We start from the raw sequence: 25,508 nt of genomic DNA, 5'->3' as shown, positions 1-25,508 counted from the left end.
TAAATTATATAATAGCCTATATTATAGGCCCTATAATAATTGGTAACCATTTTTGGCGCCAATCAATACATTCAAAATACATGACACTATAACAGCGCATGCGTTCACTGTTTATAAACAACAACAGTATTGAGTCAATGATTTTGACAATAAATTTGTTGTAAATAATTGTTTATATATTTTGAATAAACAACTCATGAGTTGTATAGAGAAAGACACAAATGTAACGACAAATCGGGACCAAAGAGTCTCAAGAATTGGTAACCAAACTCTAAGACATAGACATCCCAGTCATGTATCCAAACAACAACTATAACCTCAACGTCGGAGGCAGACATCCGCAGCCATTAAATGCATCAATCATTTCATCGGTGGACACAAATCAGCTGTTAATGGCAGCCAACTCTTTGCGGACAATTTATGGCAATAATGCCAATCAAAATGCGATACAATCGAGTCAGTCATACAATCAATTTATTTAATATTATTTTTATTGTTTTCTTAATTATAATTTTCATTTCAGTCAATTCATTTGAGCAAAATGTGTCTTTCAGTGACCATCGCACAGACACTGCAGTAATAACGGGAGTGTCGACACAATCTTTACCGAGTGGACAGATACCGGAACGCCGAGTCATCGATTACGGCAATAAATCACTTTATTCTCGACCCGATCGGAGTTTTATAAATCAAATGACCAACAATTCATCGGCGGCGCAAAATAAATCGCAACTTTTGGATGATATGACACTTAAATTATCGTCAAACAGTCGATCACCATATAGTGGCACCAAATCTCAATATAGTGACGAAGATATTTACATTTATGGCTCAACATCTACTTCCCGATCAAAAGGAGCGACTCTACCGCCGGGTATTGTTTCAATGAAACCGTCGAATACAAGTCTACCTCCAGGTATTGTACTCCGAGAGGATAGAAGAGACCGGTTATCACCCGAACGTTGTTTATCACCAATTTCTATGCGTCTGAAGAAAGAGTTAGAAAATAGAGACAAAAATCGCCAATTTATTGATCTCACCGATGATGACAACGAATGGCAGCAAAGTCAGAGATGTAACAAAACAATAAAATAATACATAAATTATATTATTATTAAATATTAATAATAATTATTTTCATAGTTGAAGAAGAGGAGCGAACCAGAGAATGGGATGAAGAGCATGAGCTGTATAGAAGACAATACAGACAACATATGAATCCTAGTCCTCAAGAAGATCCACTCGAATTGGAAAGACTTCGTATTCAACAAATGGCGGCCATTGAGATGGGAATTCTTAAGGATACAGGAAGAAGACGAGAAAAGAGTCCATCAAATATGTAATATTTATTTTAAATATAAATTTRAAATATTTTTAAAAGAATTATATTGATATATCTTTTGTAAATCAGACGTTCTTCATATGGGAAAAACAATGAATGGTCTCCTGAAATAAGTCCTAAACGTTTAAGGAAAAGAAGTCCATCATTAAGTCCTAGACGGAGACATCCGAGTCGTGACAGAAAGCGATCAAAAAGTCCGCGACGAAGATCAATATCACCACAATATAAGAGACGACGGCGTAGTTCAAGTAGAAGTCGTGATCGATCTCGTCGTTCGAGAAGTCGTAGTACATCTGATAGAGAACGTCGACTTTGCGTTAATCGGTCGCTTGAAAGAAGGCGTAGTTTGACACCAAACCGATCAAAAAATACTCTTAACGCCAGTTTGAATCCAATGCAACCAATGGTACCATTTGGATATGATATGCCATATCATATGATAAGACCCACTATTATGGGAGGAATTATGCCGCGAATGATGCTACCATTGAATGCCATGTTATATGATGGCATTGTTCAACCACATAAACCATCAGCTAATATCAAAAGTGTTCCAATTGATAGATCATCAAGTAGTCAGTCATCAAACAAGAAGGATAATAATAATCTTCTAAAAGATGATAAATTGATTAATCCAACCGATCTGTTAATGGCTGTATGTTTTGATCCGTAATTTCAAAGTCTTTTTTGGTTTATTTGTTTTTATTTTTCAAATTAGGAGAGAAGTAAACTTCGTGAAGAATTGACTTCTTTAAAGCGACAATACGATAGGAAACTTGAGGAACAAAATTTGGTGATTTCTAAAGATAACGGTTCTAAAGATAGTTACGCTTACAAACAAATAGACAAAGCATTAAAAGAGTTAAGAATTGTCATGGATTCGACTCATTCAAAACTAACCAAAAACTTCAATCTCGTCAATGATATCCAGAAATCAAAGACTAAGGTTTGGATATCATTTGGGACAACCATTTGTGTAATGATTTAAGTTTATATTGTTTTTTAGGCTAAAGAGTTTACTGAAAATCTTAAAGTAACCGGTGATATATCAAAAACAGAACTTAAACCTAAGGCACCGATTAATGAAAAATCGAAAAAAGTGGATAAAGAGTTGCCTAAAGATATGGACAAAGAGGTCGTGATTACTATTGACGACACAGAAGACGAAGAGAAAAATTGTCGCTTTCAGTACTTTGATTCGGGTCCTCATTGGTGTAAATGTTGCGATCAGTTTATGAGTAACATTAAACACTACTTTCAACACATCCACACCAAAGAACATTTAAACAAACAGAAAGTATCGGAACGCACGCCATGGATAACAAAAGAGTATATCAAAGAACAGGAAATGAATAGTCATAACAAATGTTTTCAAACAAGAAAAGACAAATTGGTTATTGCATCTAAAGGTTTGTCATATTATCTAATTTTAGATAAACAACAAATTTTGTACAAACTTTCTAGAAATTTTACTATTTAATGTCAAATTCTCAACAAAAAAAACAATTTAATTTGATTGTGTTTACAGGCATTCAATTCATTTATCCGACACAAGGATTTTACTGTGATTTATGTACGACTTTCCTTAAGGACACGTATGAGGCAAACAACCATTTCCTAACGGCTAAACACAATAGGAATTATACAGTAATGTCGATATATTATTTGTTTAAATTACTTTATCTTTCCAAAAAAGTTTGTATACAAATTAATGAAATAATAATTAAAAGACTYATTTCGGTTATAAATTTAACTTTTAAATTCCATATAAAGTTTATTTTAGCAAATTTACAATTTTAGACATTTAATCAGTTGGTGTCTGCAATTAGACAATTAGATTAAAAAATATTTTAAATCAATTAATTGATTAATTTTAATTAATAAATTGTTATATAACTACAAACATAGCGATATACATTAGAGCACAATGACTTTGAACATAAATGGAGGTCCGAAAGGGACCGGGCTTTTACTGACCTTAAACGTAAGGAACGGGAGACTGAAAGGGAAAAGTTGACTAAAGAAAAGGATGAAAAGGCTAAAGAACGTAAACGATTGGAGGAAGAGGTCAAACGTAAGGATAAGGAAGTGAAAGATAGGATTAAGGCCATGAATGTGGCCAAGAAGGTCGTCAATGAGTTAGACGATCATAAAGATAGTRATAAATTAGTTGATAAAACCAATGATAAAAGTACAGCTTCTCCTAAAATACGTCTTAATCTAAATTCAAATAAAAGTGAATCCAATAATAAAGCTAAAGCTAAGAGTCCGACTTCAAGTAAGTCTAAGACACCAGAAAAAGGTGATAATAGTGTTAAAAAGGTTACTAAAGAAGATAAATCAAATTCAAATGTTGATAATGTGGTCAAACCAAGCACTGAGATGTCTAAGGAATCAAAGGATGAAACAAAAGTTATGACAGAAAGTCATACGATAACAAAGGATAAGACACCCGAAGAACTTGAAGATATGTTTGTTGTCGATGAAGTTAATTGTGATTCAAGAGAGGGAATAGATGAAGATATCGATGAAAATAAACTTCTTAATATGGACTCGAATGATGAAAATGATAATAACAAAGATATTGATGAAAATAAATTGCTTGATATTAAAAGTGATGGTAAAAATTCTGGCGATGAACTACTAAAAGATACAAAAAAATCAACTATAGATGGATTTAATGATAATTCAATTATATTGAATGAAAACGATATCAAAAAGGATAATAATAATAAAATTAATGAACAAATTGTTGATAAGACACAAATCAAAGATATTGTTTATAAAATACATGACAATCAAGACAGTGATAAAGTTAGTCCTCAAAGTAAGACAAACGATGAACTTTCGAGTGGTTTTGTTAATCAAGAATTATTACAATTAAATGCTATCAATGAATATAAAACTAATGATGAAATTACTGTTACCACTAATTCTGGTGATCAGACTATTGTTGAATCAAAAGAAGATATTAAAACTGTTTATAATGTGGAATCTGATTGTAAAGCCGTAAAATCAACAATTGATACAATAAATTGTGAAGATATGGCTATGCCTTATATCGATGATGACGACGATATAATTGTGGATAAAGTCATCTCAGCTGAAGATGTTAAAAACAATGAGTCAAATAAGACAGAAATAGGTAGCAGTAGTTTGAAAACAAAATGTGGTTCACAGACATTATTGCTTGAGATTGACGACGACATCGCGGGATTTGAACAACGGTTGGCTAAACATAACTCAATTGATGAATCGGTCGACTGTRTCGCTGATAATGACGTCGACGACGAGTTGGATGGCTTTGATGTGATCGACGAGACCAATGATGACTAACTTTGAAGATAACTATTACTTATTTTGATTTCATTTACTTATTCTCAATGATTTATTTTATATTTTATTGTTTTTGCATTTTATATATTATTAATTTAAATAAAATAAATTTTCTTAATTTAAATCATGTAATTCATACTGTGGTTTAATTAATACAGTACAGTATTACAGTAATGTACTCTTATATAATAGTTTATAATGATTAATTTATAATTTAGATTTTAAATTAAAACATTAATCTTAAATTGTATATCTTTTATGATAACATAAACAATAAATTTGTTTCAATTACAATTTAGTTACGGTATATTGAATTTATTTTATTATTGACAATTGTTTTTTTTGAATCAATATTTAATATTAAAATTTAATAATTCAATAGTTTTATTTGTATGTTTAACGCTCTGAAGTCATTCAAATTTAGCTATTTTTACCTTAAGTGACCAGATTGTTATGGCGCGTGTTATTAAATTAATTTTAGACCAATCAGAATTTAATCTATTATTAAGTTTTCAACGGTTTTAGAATAATTACAAATATATTAACATATACTAGCTAAACCTATAAATGTATGATTATATCGTATAATGGTAATATTTACTGAAGAAGTTGAGAAATAGGTCATATTATCATATAATGGTAATATTTACTGAAGAAGTTGAGGAATAGGTCATATTATCATATAATGGTAATATTTACTGAAGAAGTTGAGGAATAGGTCATATTATCATATAATGGTAATCAGCTTTATTTACTGAAGAAGTTGAGGAATAGGTCATATTATCATATAATGGTAATATTTACTGAAGAAGTTGAGGAATATGTCAAATATTTCATTTATTTTTCAGTCATTTTTACCATTAGATGATAATTGGATCTAATTATCACAATCTTCAGTTATTTTTACCATTAGATGATAATTGGATCTAATTATCACAATCTTCAGCCATTTTTACCATTAGATGATAATTGGATCTAATTATCACAATCTTCAGTCATTTTTACCATTAGATGATAATTGGATCTAATTATCACAGTCTTCAGCCATTTTTACCATTAGATGATAATTGGATCTAATTATCACAATCTTCAGCCATTTTTACCATTAGATGATAATTGGATCTAATTATCACAATCTTCAGCCATTTTTACCATTAGATGATAATTGGATCTAATTATCACTATCTTCAGCCATTTTTACCATTAGATGATAATTGGATCTAATTATCACAATCTTCAGCCATTTTTACCATTAGATGATAATTGGATCTAATTATCACAATCTTCAGCCATTTTTACCATTAGATGATAATTGGATCTAATTATCACAATCTTCAGCCATTTTTACCATTAGATGATAATTGGATCTAATTATCACAATCTTCAGCCATTTTTACCATTAGATGATAATTGGATCTAATTATCACAATCTTCAGCCATTTTTACCATTAGATGATAATTGGATCTAATTATCACAATCTTCAGCCATTTTTACCATTAGATGATAATTGGATCTAATTATCACAATCTTCAGCCATTTTTACCATTAGATGATAATTGGATCTAATTATCACAATCTTCAGCCATTTTTACCATTAGATGATAATTGGATCTAATTATCACAATCTTCAGCCATTTTTACCATTAGATGATAATTGGATCTAATTATCACAATCTTCAGCCATTTTTACCATTAGATGATAATTGGATCTAATTATCACTATCTTCAACTATTTTTACCATTAGATGATAAAAACCACTATATGTGAGCATCACTTATTATAAGACATACATAAATTTAATTCTTAATAACTTAAAGATAAAATTAAAATTCAATAATATTTAATTTTTTGTTCGATTCATTTTGATTGGTCAATTGGCTCTGTGCCAATGGCACTGTTTTGTCACCAAAGGAAAACATCGATTTGTGCCGATGGCACACGTTTGTTGTCAGCGCGTTAATTGATTGTTTAATTTTAGATTTATGTTAATTACTTTAACAAATTTTAATCTTACAGTTAAAATCAACAAATTGTTGATAATATATTGAATTTATTGATTAATTGGTATGTCTGAGCTTTATTGACTATGAATTGAAAGTTGATATATTGTATAACTGTTTAAATAAATTTTAAATACTGTATTTTATTTAATAATTTAATAAAATTCAAATCAAGTATTATTAACAATAATTGTCAAAAACAAATCATTAATAAGAAGTCATTAAATTCTTGATAATATTGCGTATCTCTTGTTGAGCGGTTTGTATAGGTTTGCGTTGATCAGCGCACTGGTCGATCAAATGCTTCAAGTGAGCCAATATCCAACTGTCATTGTATACCTGTTCCCACTTAGCGTAGTAAAAGTTAGCGGCAATGGGATCACCCAATTGGTACTTTGACACAAACTCTGACCAATCAAAAGCAAAACTACTGATTATACAAGAGTCCAGTTCAGGTGCTTTAACACGACCGGCCTGTTTGTAGATTACAAACAGATATCGATGATAACCGCCACCAAAGATCGGTAGTGACGGTAGAAATTCGCGGACGAGATCGCCGGCCGACACATTAGTTCCGGGAATATTCATAACAATCCAATGCAATTCCTGACGGAATATATGAAACTTTCGACTGTAGACATCCATATCCATCATTCCCAATGTGTAGAGACTGTCATCCGAGGCATTCCAGGTAATGGTAGGCTGTTCGCGAACTCGGTGTGGAATCACTATATTACCCAACTGTGCTGAAACACCAGTTGGGAATATGACCTAAAAAATTGATTGTAAATTTATCAATATTTATAGATATTGATTTTATTTGTTATGAAAATTTAATAGTCATAATCACCAAAACATACCTTAGCCGCTGATTTTGGACAAGTGTTAAGCGCATCGGGAACTATATCTGATGATAAAAACGCTGTGAGCGCACATACAGTAGTGATATTATGCACTATCGGCGAAATCATATCTATTGATATCAAATAATTTTATAAATTAATATTAAATGATATTAATTATTAAAAATCTTATTAAACTTTTATAATATAACATTTAAATTGGTTTTTATTGTTTATATACTTTTTTGATCCAAATTTTGAAATAAATCACTTCTAAAGTGTCAGACTTCATGACATGCGATGTAAAATGGTTTGTAATTTCTATACCAATATTTGTACTAATATTATATTTGCATATTAGTACTGTACATATTAATAGGTTATTTATTAATTATTGATCATGGTTAATTCTAAAATTTTTATACTGGTACATATTTTGTAATTACTAATTAATGCCATCAAAAATTTGTCTTTAAAATACTTATCAAAACAATGATTGAATTATATTAATGTTATTTAAAATTTATTAATTTACAAAATGATATTAATATCATTTTATCATTATTTTTATAAGTACTTTAATAATAAATTTCTTACTACAATGACGACTATTAATTTAATACATATTAGTTAATTTATAATTTAAAAAAACAATTTAAGCTAAATAACAAAATGTTTATATGATGATGAATAAAATGATATTATAGAGCTAATAGACTTTTTTTTACCAATAATTGGTAATTATTATTTTCTACGATAACTTTTAATGTAATATTTTAGTAATTTTTAAAAGTTTAATCAATACTTAAAAACATTATTAATATTAAGTTAAAGATATATTTATTTTTCTAATTTAAATTCTATAGTGTTTTGAACGTTTAAATATCAATTACTAAAATCATTTTAATAAATAATAATTTAAAATAAAATATAAATCAGTTTTAATCAATAAATGCTAAAAGTAGCTTTATTTTTATTATTATTATCTAATAATTTTTTTACTAACATATGTTTGAACTTTATAGATATTATAATATTTACAATATATGATAATAAATTTTGCCAAAAAATATTATTAACAGGAATTTACATTTTAGAACTTTTGTATTAGTTATTTATCTCCAAAAAAAAAACAAATTATTTTTACAGATTTAATATCTTTCACATATTATTTATAAATAGATAGACAGACACAAGTGTGCTTTATAGTACTGTAATAATGCTTTTAAAAATTAAAAATAATTTATTTAATTTGTTTATTCAAATCTCGTAAATACAGTGTTGTGAAAAAAATCTCATGTATTTCAGTTAATTAAAACTTTTTAAAGATTTAAAGTCAGAAAATTGATGATAATATTGTAAACTTCTTGTTGAATGGTTTGTATGAATTGGTAATCATGAGATCACTGGACGATAATTTGTTTCATATGAATCACAAACAATGTATTATTATATATACAGTTTGCCATTTAGTTAAGTAAAAGTTAGCAATGATTAGATTATCTAAGTTGTATTCAATGACAAATTGTTATAAATATTTAATTATTCATAATATTATTATGATATGTAATTATGATATGCATAAATGTTGTACTGTTAGCTTATGTAATATACGGTTTAATATTAAGTTATAGTAAATTTGTCTCAATATTTTTAAAATTAATTTCTGTACTTGAATTGTACTCTACGTATAAAACATATTAACAATGTTTAGTATATTCTAAATATACTGTAGTAATACATAATTAAATATAATACTATTGTTTTTATTATAATATATTTTTGTGCTATGAATGCAATGAATTATTACTGTATAACAAAAATTATTTCTACATAATTAAACCAAAATGTAATGTAATGATGTCGTTTAATTTTATTTATGTATATTCAATAAGTATCCCAATTTATCGGCAATTTAAAAATTAAATTTGTTTAGGTCAATTAAGTATTATTTTACTAAATTATTAATTAGATATAAAATATTTTGTAATGTAATCCATAAAAGTACAAAATTAGTACAAATAATTATCAAATAAACATTTTTTATTATTTTATATTCTGGCATAAAATAATTAAAAAATAATTATTACACTACAAGTAGTGTTCATATTGTTATTTATTGTAATAACAAATATCATTAATTTACTATACTTTCAAATGATTGTATTAAATAATATAACATTTTATTACTTATCATTTTTAGTTAACAATTGTAATATTTGTTTTTAAAATGTATTTGTATTACAAATTTTGTAATAATATCTTATGAATCAATAATATTTAATTTAATAAATTTCTATATGTTATATTTTCTTTCATTTATTTAATCAGTTAAAAAATTATTATTTATTTATTATAAATATAAAGTAAAAATTGTTTGTGAAAAAAAATCTACATTTATGTTATTATTATATTTTTATTGTTATCGATAAAATGCATCAAATTTTTTTATACATTCTATTTAAAACTTCTTTTATGTTATAAAAATTAATTGAATGTTAAAATGTTATGATATTTTATTACAAATAATTTTTTATTGTTCTTCATATTTAATATTAAGTGTAATATAGCATCACTTTATTTGCACATTATATTATTAATACAATTAACATAATAAACAGTAGCATCAACTAACTTAATTTTAATATAATTGTCATATTATTGGTAAAGTTTGTAAAATTATTAACGTTAAATTTTTATTATATTTAATGTTTTCAAATTAATTAAATTATTTATACGAAATTGGATTAAATGTTAAGATAAAATCTAAAATATCATAAATGGGTAAAAACGAGAAACTGGATTATAAAAATAAAAAGTAAGTTTTTCATATTTACTTATAAATAACTATAATATAGTATAATGACTTAGCTCTCATTTTCTTGAAAGTTAAATATCATTTTGAATTTTATTTGAATATTTTTTGTTATTTAGTATATACCAACTTAATTGTATTTAATTTATATTGTTATTTAAATTTTAGTATATTGTAGCTAAAATATCTATCACAAATAAATCATTCTACAATTTTATTTTTTAAAACAATAATTAACAATTATTTATATAATGTTAATACTATTTGTATGAATTGTTAATAAATTGAAACAACTCAAATGACTTTGAAATTTAAATAAAAAACATAATTGAAACCCTAATAGTCAAGTATGGATATTAAGTTTTGCTAAAGTGTTAATTTATTTTTGTTAATTAAAACAATATTTCAGTAAATTTTCCAAGAATTTATCACTAATTCAATAACCACTCCTCAATATTGAAGACTATTTTTAGACATCACTAGTGTTTAGATGTTTTAAATTTCCAGAAGTCGTCTAAAATATTAAATTACTTTAAAAAAATGATTTATCTGTTTAGAAAATGTGACCCATTTGTAAATTATTATTATTATTTTGTTTGTGCTTAGTATTTAAGTATTAAAATATTTTACAATATTTATTTTTACTTATTTCATGACTATCAATAATATTATTTGATTGATGTTATGCCATATTTTAATTTTTGACTAAAAACACTTTTCTGATAACAATGTTTATAAAATTGAAATAAATTTTTATTAAGTTATCAATAATTTTAAGAAATTAGATTTTCAAGTTTAAAATGTTATAATTTATTTTTAAAAGTTCACTTAAAAATATAAATTTTGTATTTAAAAAGGATAACTTTATAATTAGTTAATAAAATGAAAATACGGTAAGTTATGTATAATTAATTATGGTATCAAATTATTTTTTAAATTTTCACTTAAAATATTAATATTGTATATTATTGTTAATTATATGATGGTTATAATTTATAGTATATAGTAAGCTATACATAATTATATTGTAAATATACCGATATAAATAAATTGCATACCTGTACACTATATTCAGGTAAAATCCATATAAATACTGTATTTACAGTATAATACTATGAAATTATTAGTGTATTTGAATGAAGCGCTTTATTTGTCAAATATTTTACTTATTTATATTCCTGTAATATAAATGAAATTGAAATAAACAAAATGCAACAAATATTATATACTGTAATATCTTATATGGTATAATTATCATGGACAATTTTTAATCAATATTGTGTGTGTTTTTAAACCCAAACATAGTCCTATTAATTATTATGTAAGATAAAATATATTTTATTTTACTAATTATGCTAGCTAATAATATGCTATTGACATTGTATACTTATTAAGCATTATATATATATATATATATTGAAACTATTGACAAATAAGCATGATAAGACATAAATACAGTAATTATTTTTAATATTTTGGAAATTATATATTATATTTATAATTAGTGCAAATAGTTTGTAAATAATTGTTAATTTGTTGAAATTTTACGAAAAAAATGTCGGGTAATATACGCGATGATACCGATAGCAGTGCCCATCTATTAGATGATAATATTTTTAAAGATTTATCAAATTATTCCTCTAATGATTCCGTTAGCAAAAAGTTATTAAAAGTCATTTTGATTACTGTTGTCGTTATTGTGGTCATTGCTGTGGCCATTGGCGTCGGCGTCTACTATGGAGTTCGTAAAGATATTTGCGATAATATAAGCGTTGAGACCGACTGTCCCTACTGTCAACACCAGAGTTCACTTGGAAACTACTGTTCCAAAACAAAGTTAGGTATATATAACAAGTTTGCAATTAGTACAGACTCGGAGCCCTGTGCCAGCATTGGTAGGTATGTGTTATAACAACTAATAGCTGGTGACCAATACATACACAAGTTATGAATTGTTTAGAAAAATCATTGATGAATACAATGGCAATGCTGTGGATTCAATAATATCAGTGCTGTTATGTATGGGAGTAACGATACCCGAGTCGTTGGGATTAGGCGGAGGAGCTCTGATTCTTATCTATAATGGTATTTAACATTAAATATCAGATATATAATACTTTCAAATTTGTATATATATATGTATTGATTAATTTCATTTACTTTAGCCACTGAAGACAAAACGTATACTATCGATGCCCGAGAAGTGGCGCCGGCGGCCGCCACTGAAAACATGTTTGATGACAATCACAAACATTCGGTAGACGGTCCAAAAGCCATAGCAGTTCCCGGAGAATTGTATGGATATTGGACTATGTTTGAGAAATATGGCAGCAAAAATGTCAAATGGGAACAGTTGTTTGAAAAAGCTATCGATTTGTGCGAAAATGGATTCAATGTAAGCGAACACTTGGAGACAGCTCTCCAACAAAAAAGGAGTTTTATAGAGAAACACAAGTCCTTGCGGGACATCTATATTAACCCCGTAACCAACGACTTGTATAAAGAAGGACAAGTGATGAAACAACCGATTTTGGGACAAACATTGAAGAATATCTCTAAACAAGAAGATCCAATACATTATTATTACCACATTTTGTCCAAAATTATTATCGAAGATATTAAAAATGCTGCGAAAGATTGGGATAACAACGAACCAATTATAACTGTCGATGACTTTAAAAACTATAAATCTGTTAACAATAATTCAGTGATCACTAAATTTGATTTAAATAACATAACTCTTCATTCATTTCCATTGCCTGGTCTGTTGTTTCTTAAGACTAATTAAAAAAACAATTTTATTGATTAAAAATTTTGCTATTTTTACTAAATATCCAGGAAGTGGGGATTTACTGTCATTCATGATAAATGTAATGCAAAGATATAATGGCTTTTATCCCACGGCTGCCAACTCTACGGACAATTCAACGCTTTTCTACCACCGATTAGTTGAGACCTATAAGTATGCGTTCGCTCAGAGAACACATCTGGAAGACAATCCTTTGGATCCAAATGTGACAAAAGTGATAAAAATGTTGAGAAGCGATGCATTCGCCAAAAATATCAATAAATTAATTAATGATGAAATAACTTATGCGAGCAAATCTGGTCATTACGATAAAGATTTGGTATGTTTTTCTAGTGTTTGAAAAAAATATTACTATTATTACTATTTAATATTACCTGTCTTAATTATTTATAGGCTAACATTGATGACGATCACGGAACAGCTCACGTCTCGGTAGTCGATTCCCAGGGAAACGCCGTAGCAGTTACTGCTACTATTAACTCATAGTAAGACATTTGAAATTTTATTATTTTAAAATTACGACAAAAAACTATTATAATTTATATTTAAAACTATAATATAATAATTATATAATTATTATATTTTGTCTAAAAAATCTAAAGTTTTGGTTCAAAAGTGATGTCTCCGCGAACGGGTATTCTGTTAAACAATGAAATGGACGACTTTAATACCGGCGATACCAATGATTTTGGTATTCCTCCGTCAAAATCTAATAAAGTAAAACCTGGTCGACGACCCCTGTCCTCAATGTGTCCGTCGGTTTTTACTGATCAAACTGGTAATACTAATTCATTTATTAAATCAAAAAATTTTTAATCATCAAAATATTTATCAATAGGTTTACGTCTTGTGATTGGAGGAAGTGGAGGACCAAAGATAACGACAACAGTGGCATCGGTTGCTATAAGAAACTTATTCTTCGGTGAAGACATACAGTTGGCCATCGATGGCCAGAGAGTTCATCATCAGTTGTTTCCCGATAAAGTAATTTATGAAAAGTGTTTCCCAAAGGAAATATTGTGTGGGTTAAAGAAAAAGGGTCATACAGTGGAACGGTTAGGTGATAATGATAGGGGTGCCATTATTATGGCCATCGCCAAAAATAATGGCAAACTATATGCCAATTCTGACTATAGGAAAGGCGGAACTGTTGATGGAGTGTAACAATAGGTTATTATGAATTTTAACCATTAATTTTTAAACTAATTGTTATTTATTTGCAAATATCATTACAATATTTATGTTAACATTTTGTTTTAAGTCATTTTTATGAAATTATCATCGACTGGTCAATTGAAAAGTAATAATAACTTTGATTTTCATTATTTTAAAATTGCTTAAAATTTTAGTTCAATAATTTTTGTTAGTTTTAATTAAATTTTAATAACAAATGTCTTGTTTCATACAAAAACTGTTTTTTATATATAAATAATATATACAATTACTTGCTTTGATATACAGTACAATATATAGTATAAACTTTTTTTTAAGTAACACATTTTTGGATGAAAGCATCAAAAACACAAAATTGTTTTTTGTTTAATCATTGAAAACTATTACCGTATTTGTCAGAGTAATAATACAATATATTTTATAAAAAAAAAACTATTACTATATATGATATTATATGATAATAATCTAGATAAAATTTTTAATCTGTATATATAAATAATATTTATCAATAAAATCAATTCATGCATTAAAATGAAGTATAATAAATTCCTAAAATATTAGCTATATTTATCATTAATTTTTTTTAAATCACAAAATAATAATATTTCAAAATGGATATATTATAAATCAAATATATTAAATAATTTAATTGAAAATAAAAAGAGACTATTTGTTGACAATTGCAAGACTAAAACGATAATTAAAAAGGTCAGCAATGGTCGGCATATTTTTCAAGCTATATATGAATACTCGTCAGTATTGCTGGTATTCCTTTCCAAATACTGCTTCTCCATCAGCGCTTCGATGCACTTCTTGATCATCTGAACACTTGGCGTAAACCTATTCTTCGACTGATTGATCACTTGTTCAATGAGTTGATTGTGTTTCAACACTTTCCGATCTTTCATTATCCGTACGATCGCTGCCTGAAGATAGAGCTTTCTGTCTTCATCTACTGATGCGTGAGTCTGTTCCACCTCTTGTTGCTATCAAAAAATGAAAACAAATCAATAAATTCAATTACAAAACACAATATAACAATCTAACCATTACTTGTTGCACTTCTTTTTGTTGAACGGCTGTTATCTTAAACTTCATCCGTTTATTGCTATAATTTAAGTTCAATGTGTAGACAGTTTCGGGTGACTGTTGTGATTGAGTGGGGAATGTGCTCGACGTCGCTGTATTACTCAGCTCCTCATCTGTAGATTCATTTGATTTACTACTGGTATTGCCGTCGACTAACAGTATCTTATGGTCAATCAATGACTGCAAATGCCGTTGCAATTGTTCGTCTGTGAGTTTCGTGTTTTCCTAAAATAAAATCACAGTTTGAATATAAAAGTTTTAGATATAATGTAATTTCATCGAAAAATAACATATTTATTGAATACAATACCTGCAACTCGTGATAAGTCAATTGATCGGTTGACTCAAAAAGCAATAATACGGCCATATGATAGGTGCCCATCACTACCGAATAGGCGCGTTTAGTGAACCCGAACTTGATCTCGCATTGGCACAGATGGTGCAACCATGTCAACTTACGACCATTAAATTTGGACGCATAGAACTTCTCAAAAGAGGACACACTTTTTTCCAGTGCTTGCGGTATAGCGAATGGGGACAGTGCTGACTGATTGAGAGGCCAGGCGCCCGCCTGAAGAACATATATGTTAAAATTGATACCCAACTCGATTCGGTTATTGCGAACGTAATCATTAAAATTGTTATTTAAATCATCGCTAACTGTGGGTTTGTATAAACAATTATAACCATTAAACCATTAATACAACAAAATTATTATATCGTAAGTTAAATTAGACATACCTTTAATATCTGTAAACATACGGTGCAATTTTGAAGTAAATTCATAACCACACGCCTGTTTCAGTTTATTAATCATCGACTCTTCGGCGTCCATCGAAACCGATTGCGAGTGTATTAGCCGTTTGGCCAACATTTTTGAGTAAAACTTTTGAAATACATCCTTGTCATCGATATATTTGAATATTGTTATACAGGCGCTTAGTTTGTCATCAATTTCCGATTCAGTGTTGCCTGAAATATGCAAATTAAAAATTATGAAAAATTAAAAATTATTAGAAACACAGTAACAATAGGTAAGTCTTACCTTTAACAGACTTTTTCAATAGACCGTCACAATAACGAGCTAACAGTTCGGGTGAACGACACGGAAGCTTTAGGTTTAACCGATGATTAATAACGGCAGCACAAGCCTTGTCCAGTGCACCAATAAACGATTGATCCCCATTAAACACTTCTTTAATTAAATTTAAATGTTGTTTATGAACCTGTAGTAAATTCTCGACAAATAATTGCGGAATATTATCATCTCGTGGCGTCTTATCAGAGCTCAGAGAGTTGATACTTGAAATAGATTCCAATCCTTTATTAGTGATGTGTTCCTAAAGTCATATGAAATTAAATACATGTATTTTTTAAATGCATACAAAATATTAAATAATAATTTACCTGAATTTCACTGATGAGTGCCTGGAGTCCAGAATCGATGGGTTTAAGTAATCTATACATATTCTGTAAGTCTCTTCGGGCCTCATTCTGAACCATTGACCGACACTCGGACTGCAAGAAACTTAAATGATCGCCAACCATACGTGACTCGCATTCAGCGGTCACGCGAGGATAAGATGATGAATGCAAAAAACTACGCGATCGGAGATTCTCGGCATCTAATTTGGCCAACACTTTCTCCATATAAGTTGAACAATAACACGATTGGAGCAACTCTTCGGCTTCGCGCCGATAATACTCGCCGGTCGACCTCAGGAACCGACTCTCAAATAAATTCTGGTATAAATCAAGTGATCCTTTCTTTTTGTACTCTTCCACGTGAACCAGTGATAGTATGACACCTTGAACTACACTTTTGTTTTGAGGGATACCCATGCGGTCACTGTAATCAATATAAGCAAATTGTCATTTTCCAACTGTTCCAACAATTATTTTAAACAAAACAAAATAATATTTACTTTTCAATGGCCTCCAGAAGCAGTTGAACAAGACTTTCTTTGAGCGGTTCAATCATATTAACTCTCCACAGATGTAGACCGAGTTCGCCGATTTCGAGCATCTGTTCGCTGGCGTCGACACATCCGTAGCTTAGGTCGGCYTCAGTGTACTTATGTTTCTTAATGTGCTGAGTGTTTAGATACATGTATAATATATTCAAGTATGTGACACCTTTTCATATGATATATGATATAAATTAAAGAAATTAAATAATTGTGTTAATCAATCAAATTATCATTAGTCACACCCTCTCTATATATAAGCCATTGTTGATGGTATGCGGACAGCAATTCTTCGTGAGATGATTTCACAACAGTATCGTAAAGTTGTTTAACGTGTTGGTCGAGAAACGCTTTGGTCTCGTTGTAGACCCGATCGCCCAACGGTTCTGTAATACAGACAGACAGACAGTCAGGTTAATCAGTGATTCTCTCGTCTTATCGCCAAATGGTCACAAATACCGGGAAAAGCGACGCAAAGCTGATACAAGTCGGGAAACCTGTCGTTCCATTCACTTCTCTGGACGTGCTTTAAGACAATCACCTTTTCGACGGTTGACCTGATCTGACTCCAAGTCGACTCAAACTCCACGTGCTTTGGCTTCAACGACATCGTCGGTCGACAATATCACCAAAAAATGTGATTACAATCAGATTCTCTGTTGTTGACAATGATTTTGTTGTTGTTGTTGTTGTTGTGGTTAAGATTACGATTAAAAAAATACTAATCGATGGTCTATAAGACTCGTGATGTGATATTGCCTTTAATATGAATAACAATTGTTAACTGATCCAAATGATCATACAATGGTATGTCATTTAGTGTGTGTTTGTGTCTAAGCTATGGATTTAATTGTCAAATCATTGAAGACTTGTTGTGGTAATCGATAGTCAATCAGTTATTATAACACTTTGATTGAGTGATTGAATTGAATAGAAAAACATAAAAACATTGCAAACGAAATGCCATTTAATGTAATGTATTATTCAATGATTATGTCTTTCTATGAAATTTCTAATAAATTTTTAAGAGAATCCCTTTTGCAATGCAATCACTAATGCAATACATTATAATACATATTATTAATAACACACAACACATACACAGACAACAACACGTTATGCTAAATGTGACGATAAGTTATACGTTTAACACAATAATTGGGAAAAAGTTTAAAAAAATTAAATTAATTAAATAAATAAATTAAGAGACATTTTGAATGATTATTATATATAAACAGAAAATTAGGACAAACGGAGAGCATATTTGAAAACAATGTTTAAAATATAGTTTTCAGTTTATTTTGATAATTATTTATTTATAAGATAATATGTTATCAAATAACTACTACTATAATATAACAACTAAATTATTAGATTTGAGATAAATTATTATTATTTACTATCATTAGTTATTATGTCAAATTTATTGATTAATTTTTATATTATATACATAATAAAATTAATTTACATGTTTAAATATCTTAGAAAAAATAATCAAATTTTATTCAATAATTTTTAATTAACAAATTATCTATTTATCAATAATTATAGTAAAGTAGTTCAATAAAAGTTTAATAAACTCTAGTTATTAATTTAAAATTAAAACAAATATAAAAAAACTTAGAGTACAGTATAGATACTTTATCTTTTAAGTTAAAAAATTATGAAAAATGATTTTTAAATATAATTTAATGTCATAAATATGAAAATAATATTTTTTAAAACATAAATTTGATATCTTTATGTTATAATATAATAGTATTTGACAGCAATTTATTGATTTTTATCAAATAATAAATATATTACATAACACTTACCCATTAGTTTCATAATGTTATCCAAAAAATTATACAATAGATGTCTCTCTGTGTGTAATAACAGTAAACATTGCGTATATAAGTAATAATAATAAATAAATAAAAACAAAAATTAGTGACACATATGTACTGTTTGTTTGAATGAATTGTATGTCAAATATTTGTTAATTAAATTGTCTGTAATTTACGAAACAGTTGTGTATTTGTGTGTCAGTCATGTCAGACATTGAGAGTGTGTTAGCCGAAGACAGTTTAGATTCAGATGACGAAGAATACGACGGCCGTTGCAAAGGTATATAATATATATATGACGGCCAATGAAATGTTTATCTAATATTTTTCGGGTTAATTGTAATATCGGGTTAATAGTCGACGGCTACTATTGTGGTTCATGTGATTATCGGACTGTCGATCAAAGCATTTACGATAAACATCTGGAGGTCAACGATCACCTAAAAGGACGTATTAGGCCATACAAACCCAAACCAAAAGAGGCCAAACCTATGACCGTCACTTTGGGCACTAAAAGTCGTCCCAAACGTGCAAAGAGTGGCACAATTGATGACAAGTTGGCATCAATGCCAACAACAATCTATCGCCGGCACCGCAAGAGTGGCCGACAAAGTGTAAAACCTTTACTTTATGTCCCCGACATCACCATTAAATCATATGGTAAATCAAATATCATAATTCATAACTGAATTATCCATTAATTGATGATTTTCACTGAATTTTTGATGATTTTGTAGCCAAACCGTTGACCACATATTTGTGTCGTAACTGTAATTACATCACAATTGATAAGCAAGTGTTTGACGAGCACTTGACCGACAACGACCACCAACCGATGCCAACCACTACTATAACACCCGTATTAGGTAAAGATATTTTTTTAGTTGGCATTAAACTGTAATATCATTTAAAGGCATTTTTTGTTTCATATTTAGATGATTCAAATGATGAGACCATTAATGAAACTAAAGTCGAAAGCAATAAAAAGAGCGACAAATCCAGTAATAAAACTAAAAATAAAACCCAAAACAACAATAAAAAAGTTGATAACAGACGTGAAAAATCCAATACAAAAACCAGATATGGTTTGAGACGTCAAACAAAAGGAAGAAAATAAGTATTCAATTATTTTAATCAACATTACATTTAATTACAATTGATTTTATGATTTTGTTTATTCATAAAAGTTGTATATTTAAATATTGGTACCGGTACATAAATATATATATATACTGTATATATAGTCTAATACATATTAATCTCTCATAAAATAATATAATTAGTTCATACATTTTATTTAACTGATCTGGTAAAACTATTTAAATTTTTGAAAATTACTAATAAAAATTATGTATTTTTGTCTATAATTTTTTAATGCAGTAAATACTTGTTTTTTACTACAAATAATCAGTGTAATATTACGAAACAATGTTTTGCTAAATTGCCTTACAGTAAAATTATATGTATATAAAATTATAAATTTATGAATCAAAAAGAAGTATTAGAATTGTTAAAAGTATTTTTAAAAATTATTTGATTAAAAATTATCCGTATTTTGAATCTCATTACAGTTACCGGTAATTTTGAACGTCACAAAAGTTATTTATATTTAAAATTTTAATCGCAAAAAAATTATTACGTAAGTTGTTTGTAAATAACAAAAATATTCAAACTCATATCTCACACGTAATAATTGCATAATTTTTATTAACAATTTTTTCAATAAAATTACATATGATTACAATAATACTATTTTTTAAAGATAACAATTCATAACAATAAATCTAAATACTAACTATTTTATACATATTATGTTTGATTGTAATGATTATTAGTTAAAGAGCTTTTTCAAAAACTCATTGATTGTGTTTATGAATTGACTATATATGGATATCAATGGTTATTAATACATATTTAAAATTTATATATATATATATATATATTGATTAAAAATTACAATTAAAAAACAAAATATATATTAATATCTATGTTATAGTAGTACAACCAAACATTAATTGATTAGATTATTTTAAAAAATAAGTATAAAAATTCATTTGGCAATTATTATGAACATAAATCATATAATACATAATCAATATTAAATTAAACGTATTTTTTAAATTAAAATAATGTCTTAAAATATATTATAAATAAAAATATAACTTTTTAAATATTTTGATAAATATTTATGATAATTTGTTAAATAAATTTAAAACATTTTTGTTTATCGTGAGGAATACGTGTTTTAAACAGTACGGAATCGGCTCTAAATTGAGTATTAAGTAAAGGCATATAACCGTAGATCTGTATGAAATAGTTGATACATTTATGACGTTCATTGAAATGCGAGTCATCCTCCGATAAACTTACTGGACAACCGGGACACCTAACATAACCAATTAGATGACCAATTTAGTATTAAAATTATATAAATATCCAATTATAGGTAATTATTCAAAGTACGGTACTTTACCTGAATGTCCAGCGAGAGGTCACTTTAATAGGCGGTTGTCTTGTGATATGTGAGACCAGATAATTCATAGCAATGTCCTCGCAATTCATATATTCATCGACTTTATCACGAATTGCTTTTGGCATCGAATAAGTGTATAAATAGCTGTAATACTATGGATAAAAAACAATATGTACTGTATATGGATTGCAATCAAAATAAATGTAAAAATTATAATATCAATTAAACCAAAATAATTACTTTATGAAAAAAGGCAGCGCCGGTTAAAACCATGGATAACTCGCACGAGTAGTTGGAATTATAAAGAAAATTAGTGTGCATATCATCCCAAGCGTGATAACGGCCCGGAAAGCCTACAATTCGATCGCGAGCTTCGCGCCAAACCCTTAATAATATATTAACATTAAATTAATAAATTAGTTAATAAACAAAACAGCTAAATATATTGATCTGAAAAGTGAATAAACAAACCTAAATCCAAATATAATTTCGTCGTGTCTGAGGTGTGCGTCGTCGTCCATCGATAGGACTGCCTCTGTCTCGATGTCAGCGTAAGGCAAGAAACGATTGTTGAGTGAATTGCGTTTGGCTCGGATAACACGTATGGGTGCGCCCAACTCTGGCCACCGGAGGTCAATGGATGGCGCACGAGGAGAGTTCCATATGACTAGAACTTTATTTAGATATGGCAGACCCTAAAACAGGACAAACAATTTATAGATTCATATTAATAAATATAAATGTTATACTTTTAATCTTTGGAGGGAATCGATGAGTACGGCCTCTCTTTCGTATGTTAGTATAACAATAGTGAACTGTTCTTTTGGCACATTACCACCCAATGATTCGCTAAACTCTTTACCAGATCCTCCCGTTCCGCCCCCGATTGGCCGAAACCCATATGAGCTGCCAATATATTTGGCATCTGATGAAAGCAACGGATCAAACGGTGTGGCCGGGAAAGTAAGGAATGGATCAAAACGATGATCGTTCCAAATTCGGTATCCATTTGATATGACCAATGAATAATTGCGTTGATATACTTGTGATGGAAATGATGGTTCAATAGGTCCCAAATTTTCATCAATTTCTGGGTTAGTATCGATTAGGACTAAACCAGATGTGGCATCAAAAAACTTCATTGGATTTGTCTCATTGAAAAGTGTTTGCGAGGGCTCCTCACGAGCGACGGGAGAAGGAATCTGAAGTCGTGATTGTCTAACAAGTGATAAGATTGTACTAATGATTCCGTTAACAGAAATCAGATGTCTATCGAGAAATAGTTGTCCAAAACGTCTCATTTCTATGATATCAGCGTCACTATAGGTGCGCAACAAAAAGTGTAATTCGGTAATTCGGGCGATCGGTATCGAAATGGTAGCTAAACGCCAATCTATTACTTCATCAAATGGTAATCTAAGATAATCGCCACCAATAATAACAGGAATTGAGCCTAAATTATAAAATACAATTAAAATCTATAATTATTGTATTGTTATCATAGATCATAATTACGGTATATATCACATCGACATACCTGAAGACAAAATATTTACCAAACTTATTGACATATTAGTAGTAAATATCATATGGTTATCAATTGGTGGTAATATTAATGCAAATGTTGATTGTCTTAACACAAGTGTTTGATTATCACACAAACGTTTTGTTTTTTCATCGCAAACAAAGTCTAACAAAAATTCATTATTAGTTGATAGATGTGATGACACTTTTAATAATGTTGTCATAATTTGTTTGTGTATATAATTATTGCTATCTATTGATCCTAAATATGTAACTAAATATTTGCGTCGCGAGGGAACCATAGAGACAGTGTTGTCTTCAGTTCGTTCATACTTTAATGGCGTCTTTTTATTTATTTGCGGTAATATTATATCAAAATTAGGTCGAAAAGTGTGTAAATTAAAATTTGTTTGCACTAAACTTGCTTTTTGCAAATCAATGCCATCAGTAGATTGAAGATCCAAATCAGTAAATGTATTGATTATGATATGATTGCGACCGTCACCTATTCCGGAGACAAACCATCAAATCATTAGTATCATCGTATATACCGTAAAAAATAAAGTCAAGTCTGCATTACCGGCCCAATAAGGTAGTGAATGTAAGTATTGATTATAATAGTCTTTTGTTAACAATTGGTGGTCACTATTCTTGAACAGAATTACCACATAAACACATGCTATAGTTGGGTCAAAGGTCACGTGAATATTGCCATTAAAAATGTCTAAAATTTGTGTCCGAATTTTATGAAATTCATCGTCAAGTTTGTGTTCGTCTTTGGCGTCTATATTCTTGACATCATCGATATCTTCGACATCTTCGGGATGATAGAAATAGAGTAAAAATGGCGAAAACAGTGAACACCGGGAATAGTCGAAACAGTTATGCATTCGACACCAATGATATGATCGTCCATTTGTCTGACCATTCCTTCCAATGGTTAAGTCATTGTTGATTTGGATATCTGTAATGAAAATGAAATCATATAAAATTTGTTTTGAAAATCATTTCAAATAGTTATACCATTAGTTTGAGGAGCCGACGGCAACAGTTGCAGTGGTGGTACTAATAGTGAGTTTGACCTCAACTGGACCTCTTTCTGAGCATATTTTGTCTGTTTCAGCGATAGGTTAATCCGATCCATCTCTTGTTGTTTCTTAATGAGTTGTGATTGCATGACCTCTAACTTGTTTTGCGCCTCTGATAGCTCTTGCATTACTGTCCGCCGACGGGACTCCAGTTCGCGTAACTCATTGCGAACTGAAGCCCGAATTTTAAGCAGATCTCGGACTCTGTGCTCCATATCTGTGGCTAAAAATTAATAAAAAACAATGTCTTAAGTTGTGAATAATAATGACATTAAAAGTGCTACCTTTAAGATGTAATAAGATTTTGTCTTCTGATGTAATGTCGTTGTCTTCTTCGGCACTATTTTTATGGCCATTTAGAAGATCATCAAAGTTGTTGTTGCTATCAATTCTTGAGTTACCATTGATTGAGTTTAAGTGTTTGACTAACGAATCCAATCCTTGCATCGATTGAACCGAATTGATATAATAATGGGATAAAAGACATAAAAATAGTAACAAAAAGATGATAATAGCGGCCATCGGATGTACACATCGGGTCAGTCGAACCCGATTTCTGGCCAACGGAACCATTGCGGCGTCCGATTAATTGTTGGCCAAACAATTCAACGTTAGATAATAATAAAATTGGCCGTCGATGACCATTTCGTATCAAAATTATTTAACCACTAAAATAATCATCGGTAAAGTGGTCAGTGGTCAGTGGTCAGTGGTCAGTGGTCTGCGTCCATTCCATGTCGTGTATGTGTCCATACAATTGTCTCATCAATTGATTTCACAATTAATAAATTATTTTTTGTTTTTATGAAAACATTGTTTGTTTTGATTTTATTTTCATTTGGTATTAATATTTAGTTTGTATTTCAAAAAATCACAAACAATTTGAGTGATTATTGTATTCAATGAGTCTCTACTGTAATGTTGACTGAATTTAATTCAAAACACAAATAACGATCAAATACTTGATTGAAATGTTTTGCCAGTAATGTTGTACTGCATTACACTATTGTATTGCATTGAAAAAAACTATATTTTAASTTAAAAAAAATACTGTACAGTATATTAAAGCCATCAAAATTGCATCAAATATTTTTCAATTGATTTAAATTTTAAAAAAATTAATTGAATATTTGACAGTTTAACTAAAAAAATCTACAGTATATCAGTTAAAAATTAAATATACAATACCTGTATTTAATATATTGATTTTTTAGCTAAA

At 28.9% G+C, this 25,508-nt stretch overlaps 6 protein-coding genes across 9 annotated transcripts; 3 read left to right on the top strand and 3 right to left on the bottom strand.

Moving 5' to 3' along the window:
- The first annotated feature begins 145 nt into the window (after positions 1 to 145).
- On the top strand, positions 146 to 4,678 carry LOC128963339 (zinc finger matrin-type protein CG9776-like). Its single transcript, XM_054309842.1, has 8 exons — positions 146 to 456; positions 524 to 1,075; positions 1,144 to 1,339; positions 1,412 to 1,997; positions 2,061 to 2,288; positions 2,349 to 2,751; positions 2,871 to 2,989; positions 3,251 to 4,678. Exons 1-8 carry the CDS (start codon positions 294 to 296, stop codon positions 4,676 to 4,678), a joined length of 3,675 nt encoding a protein of 1,224 aa, XP_054165817.1. The 5' UTR covers positions 146 to 293.
- A 2,209-nt stretch (positions 4,679 to 6,887) lies between these two features.
- LOC128963338 (protein D2-like) lies at positions 6,888 to 7,832 on the bottom strand. The gene is made up of 3 exons (XM_054309841.1): positions 7,764 to 7,832; positions 7,541 to 7,653; positions 6,888 to 7,451 (listed from the first exon to the last, which is right to left on the bottom strand). The coding sequence occupies exons 2-3, from the start codon at positions 7,649 to 7,651 to the stop codon at positions 6,888 to 6,890; spliced, it is 675 nt and encodes a 224-aa protein (XP_054165816.1). The 5' UTR covers positions 7,652 to 7,653; positions 7,764 to 7,832.
- A 2,454-nt stretch (positions 7,833 to 10,286) lies between these two features.
- Positions 10,287 to 14,436, top strand: LOC128963062 (scoloptoxin SSD14-like). 3 transcript variants are annotated; one of them, XM_054309522.1, is made up of 9 exons: positions 10,287 to 10,340; positions 11,994 to 12,236; positions 12,298 to 12,422; positions 12,503 to 13,099; positions 13,176 to 13,465; positions 13,540 to 13,631; positions 13,749 to 13,924; positions 13,985 to 14,316; positions 14,408 to 14,436. In XM_054309522.1, exons 1-8 carry the CDS (start codon positions 10,303 to 10,305, stop codon positions 14,308 to 14,310), a joined length of 1,887 nt encoding a protein of 628 aa, XP_054165497.1. In that variant the 5' UTR covers positions 10,287 to 10,302; the 3' UTR covers positions 14,311 to 14,316; positions 14,408 to 14,436. The 3 variants fall into 3 exon arrangements, with proteins under 3 accessions (XP_054165497.1, XP_054165496.1, XP_054165498.1); XM_054309521.1 differs by having other exon boundaries at positions 13,985 to 14,432; XM_054309523.1 differs by lacking the exon at positions 10,287 to 10,340 and adding an exon at positions 11,200 to 11,230 and having other exon boundaries at positions 13,985 to 14,432.
- Positions 14,437 to 14,986: 550 nt separating this feature from the next.
- Positions 14,987 to 18,407, bottom strand: LOC128963809 (cullin-2-like). Of its 2 annotated transcripts, none has more exons than XM_054310340.1 (9): positions 17,835 to 18,407; positions 17,621 to 17,761; positions 17,334 to 17,544; positions 16,816 to 17,257; positions 16,454 to 16,748; positions 16,150 to 16,380; positions 15,719 to 16,068; positions 15,373 to 15,633; positions 14,987 to 15,305 (listed from the first exon to the last, which is right to left on the bottom strand). In XM_054310340.1, the coding sequence occupies exons 1-9, from the start codon at positions 17,983 to 17,985 to the stop codon at positions 15,051 to 15,053; spliced, it is 2,337 nt and encodes a 778-aa protein (XP_054166315.1). In that variant the 5' UTR covers positions 17,986 to 18,407; the 3' UTR covers positions 14,987 to 15,050. The 2 variants fall into 2 exon arrangements, with proteins under 2 accessions (XP_054166315.1, XP_054166314.1); XM_054310339.1 differs by having other exon boundaries at positions 15,367 to 15,633; positions 17,835 to 18,406.
- An 886-nt stretch (positions 18,408 to 19,293) lies between these two features.
- On the top strand, positions 19,294 to 20,344 carry LOC128963254 (uncharacterized). The gene is made up of 4 exons (XM_054309754.1): positions 19,294 to 19,484; positions 19,562 to 19,864; positions 19,942 to 20,070; positions 20,140 to 20,344. The coding sequence occupies exons 1-4, from the start codon at positions 19,409 to 19,411 to the stop codon at positions 20,319 to 20,321; spliced, it is 690 nt and encodes a 229-aa protein (XP_054165729.1). The 5' UTR covers positions 19,294 to 19,408; the 3' UTR covers positions 20,322 to 20,344.
- A 1,059-nt stretch (positions 20,345 to 21,403) lies between these two features.
- LOC128963800 (exostosin-3-like) lies at positions 21,404 to 25,195 on the bottom strand. Its single transcript, XM_054310331.1, has 9 exons — positions 24,574 to 25,195; positions 24,225 to 24,512; positions 23,782 to 24,165; positions 23,215 to 23,706; positions 22,427 to 23,130; positions 22,149 to 22,372; positions 21,918 to 22,062; positions 21,678 to 21,829; positions 21,404 to 21,590 (listed from the first exon to the last, which is right to left on the bottom strand). The coding sequence occupies exons 1-9, from the start codon at positions 24,860 to 24,862 to the stop codon at positions 21,404 to 21,406; spliced, it is 2,865 nt and encodes a 954-aa protein (XP_054166306.1). The 5' UTR covers positions 24,863 to 25,195.
- Positions 25,196 to 25,508: the final 313 nt, after the last annotated feature.

This window comes from Oppia nitens, unplaced genomic scaffold (assembly GCF_028296485.1).
Source record: "Oppia nitens isolate AA-2021 unplaced genomic scaffold, nextdenovo-longstitch-racon4-pilon3 scaffold7_pilon_pilon_pilon, whole genome shotgun sequence".
Taxonomy (NCBI): Eukaryota; Metazoa; Arthropoda; class Arachnida; order Sarcoptiformes; family Oppiidae; genus Oppia; species Oppia nitens.
The sequence above is the reverse complement of the archived record's forward strand: the minus strand, read 5'-3'. Positions and strand labels throughout refer to the sequence as shown.

Bases quoted from the DNA above. Each gene is read 5' to 3' on its own strand.
- LOC128963254 (XM_054309754.1), top strand. From the start codon at position 19,409: ATGTCAGACATTGAGAGTGTGTTAGCCGAAGACAGTTTAGATTCAGAT. The intron at 19,865-19,941 runs GTAAATCAAATA...ATGATTTTGTAG, and splicing joins CATCACCATTAAATCATATG to CCAAACCGTTGACCACATAT. The intron at 20,071-20,139 runs GTAAAGATATTT...TTTCATATTTAG, and splicing joins TACTATAACACCCGTATTAG to ATGATTCAAATGATGAGACC.
- LOC128963800 (XM_054310331.1), bottom strand. From the start codon at position 24,862: ATGGTTCCGTTGGCCAGAAATCGGGTTCGACTGACCCGATGTGTACAT. The intron at 24,166-24,224 runs GTATAACTATTT...TTTTCATTACAG, and splicing joins GTCGGCTCCTCAAACTAATG to ATATCCAAATCAACAATGAC. The intron at 23,131-23,214 runs GTATGTCGATGT...TTTATAATTTAG, and splicing joins GGTAAATATTTTGTCTTCAG to GCTCAATTCCTGTTATTATT.
- LOC128963338 (XM_054309841.1), bottom strand. From the start codon at position 7,651: ATGATTTCGCCGATAGTGCATAATATCACTACTGTATGTGCGCTCACA. The intron at 7,452-7,540 runs GTATGTTTTGGT...TCAATTTTTTAG, and splicing joins GTCCAAAATCAGCGGCTAAG to GTCATATTCCCAACTGGTGT.
- LOC128963062 (XM_054309522.1), top strand. From the start codon at position 10,303: ATGGGTAAAAACGAGAAACTGGATTATAAAAATAAAAA. The intron at 10,341-11,993 runs GTAAGTTTTTCA...TGATTCCGTTAG, and splicing joins CTGGATTATAAAAATAAAAA to CAAAAAGTTATTAAAAGTCA. The intron at 12,237-12,297 runs GTATGTGTTATA...TGAATTGTTTAG, and splicing joins CCCTGTGCCAGCATTGGTAG to AAAAATCATTGATGAATACA.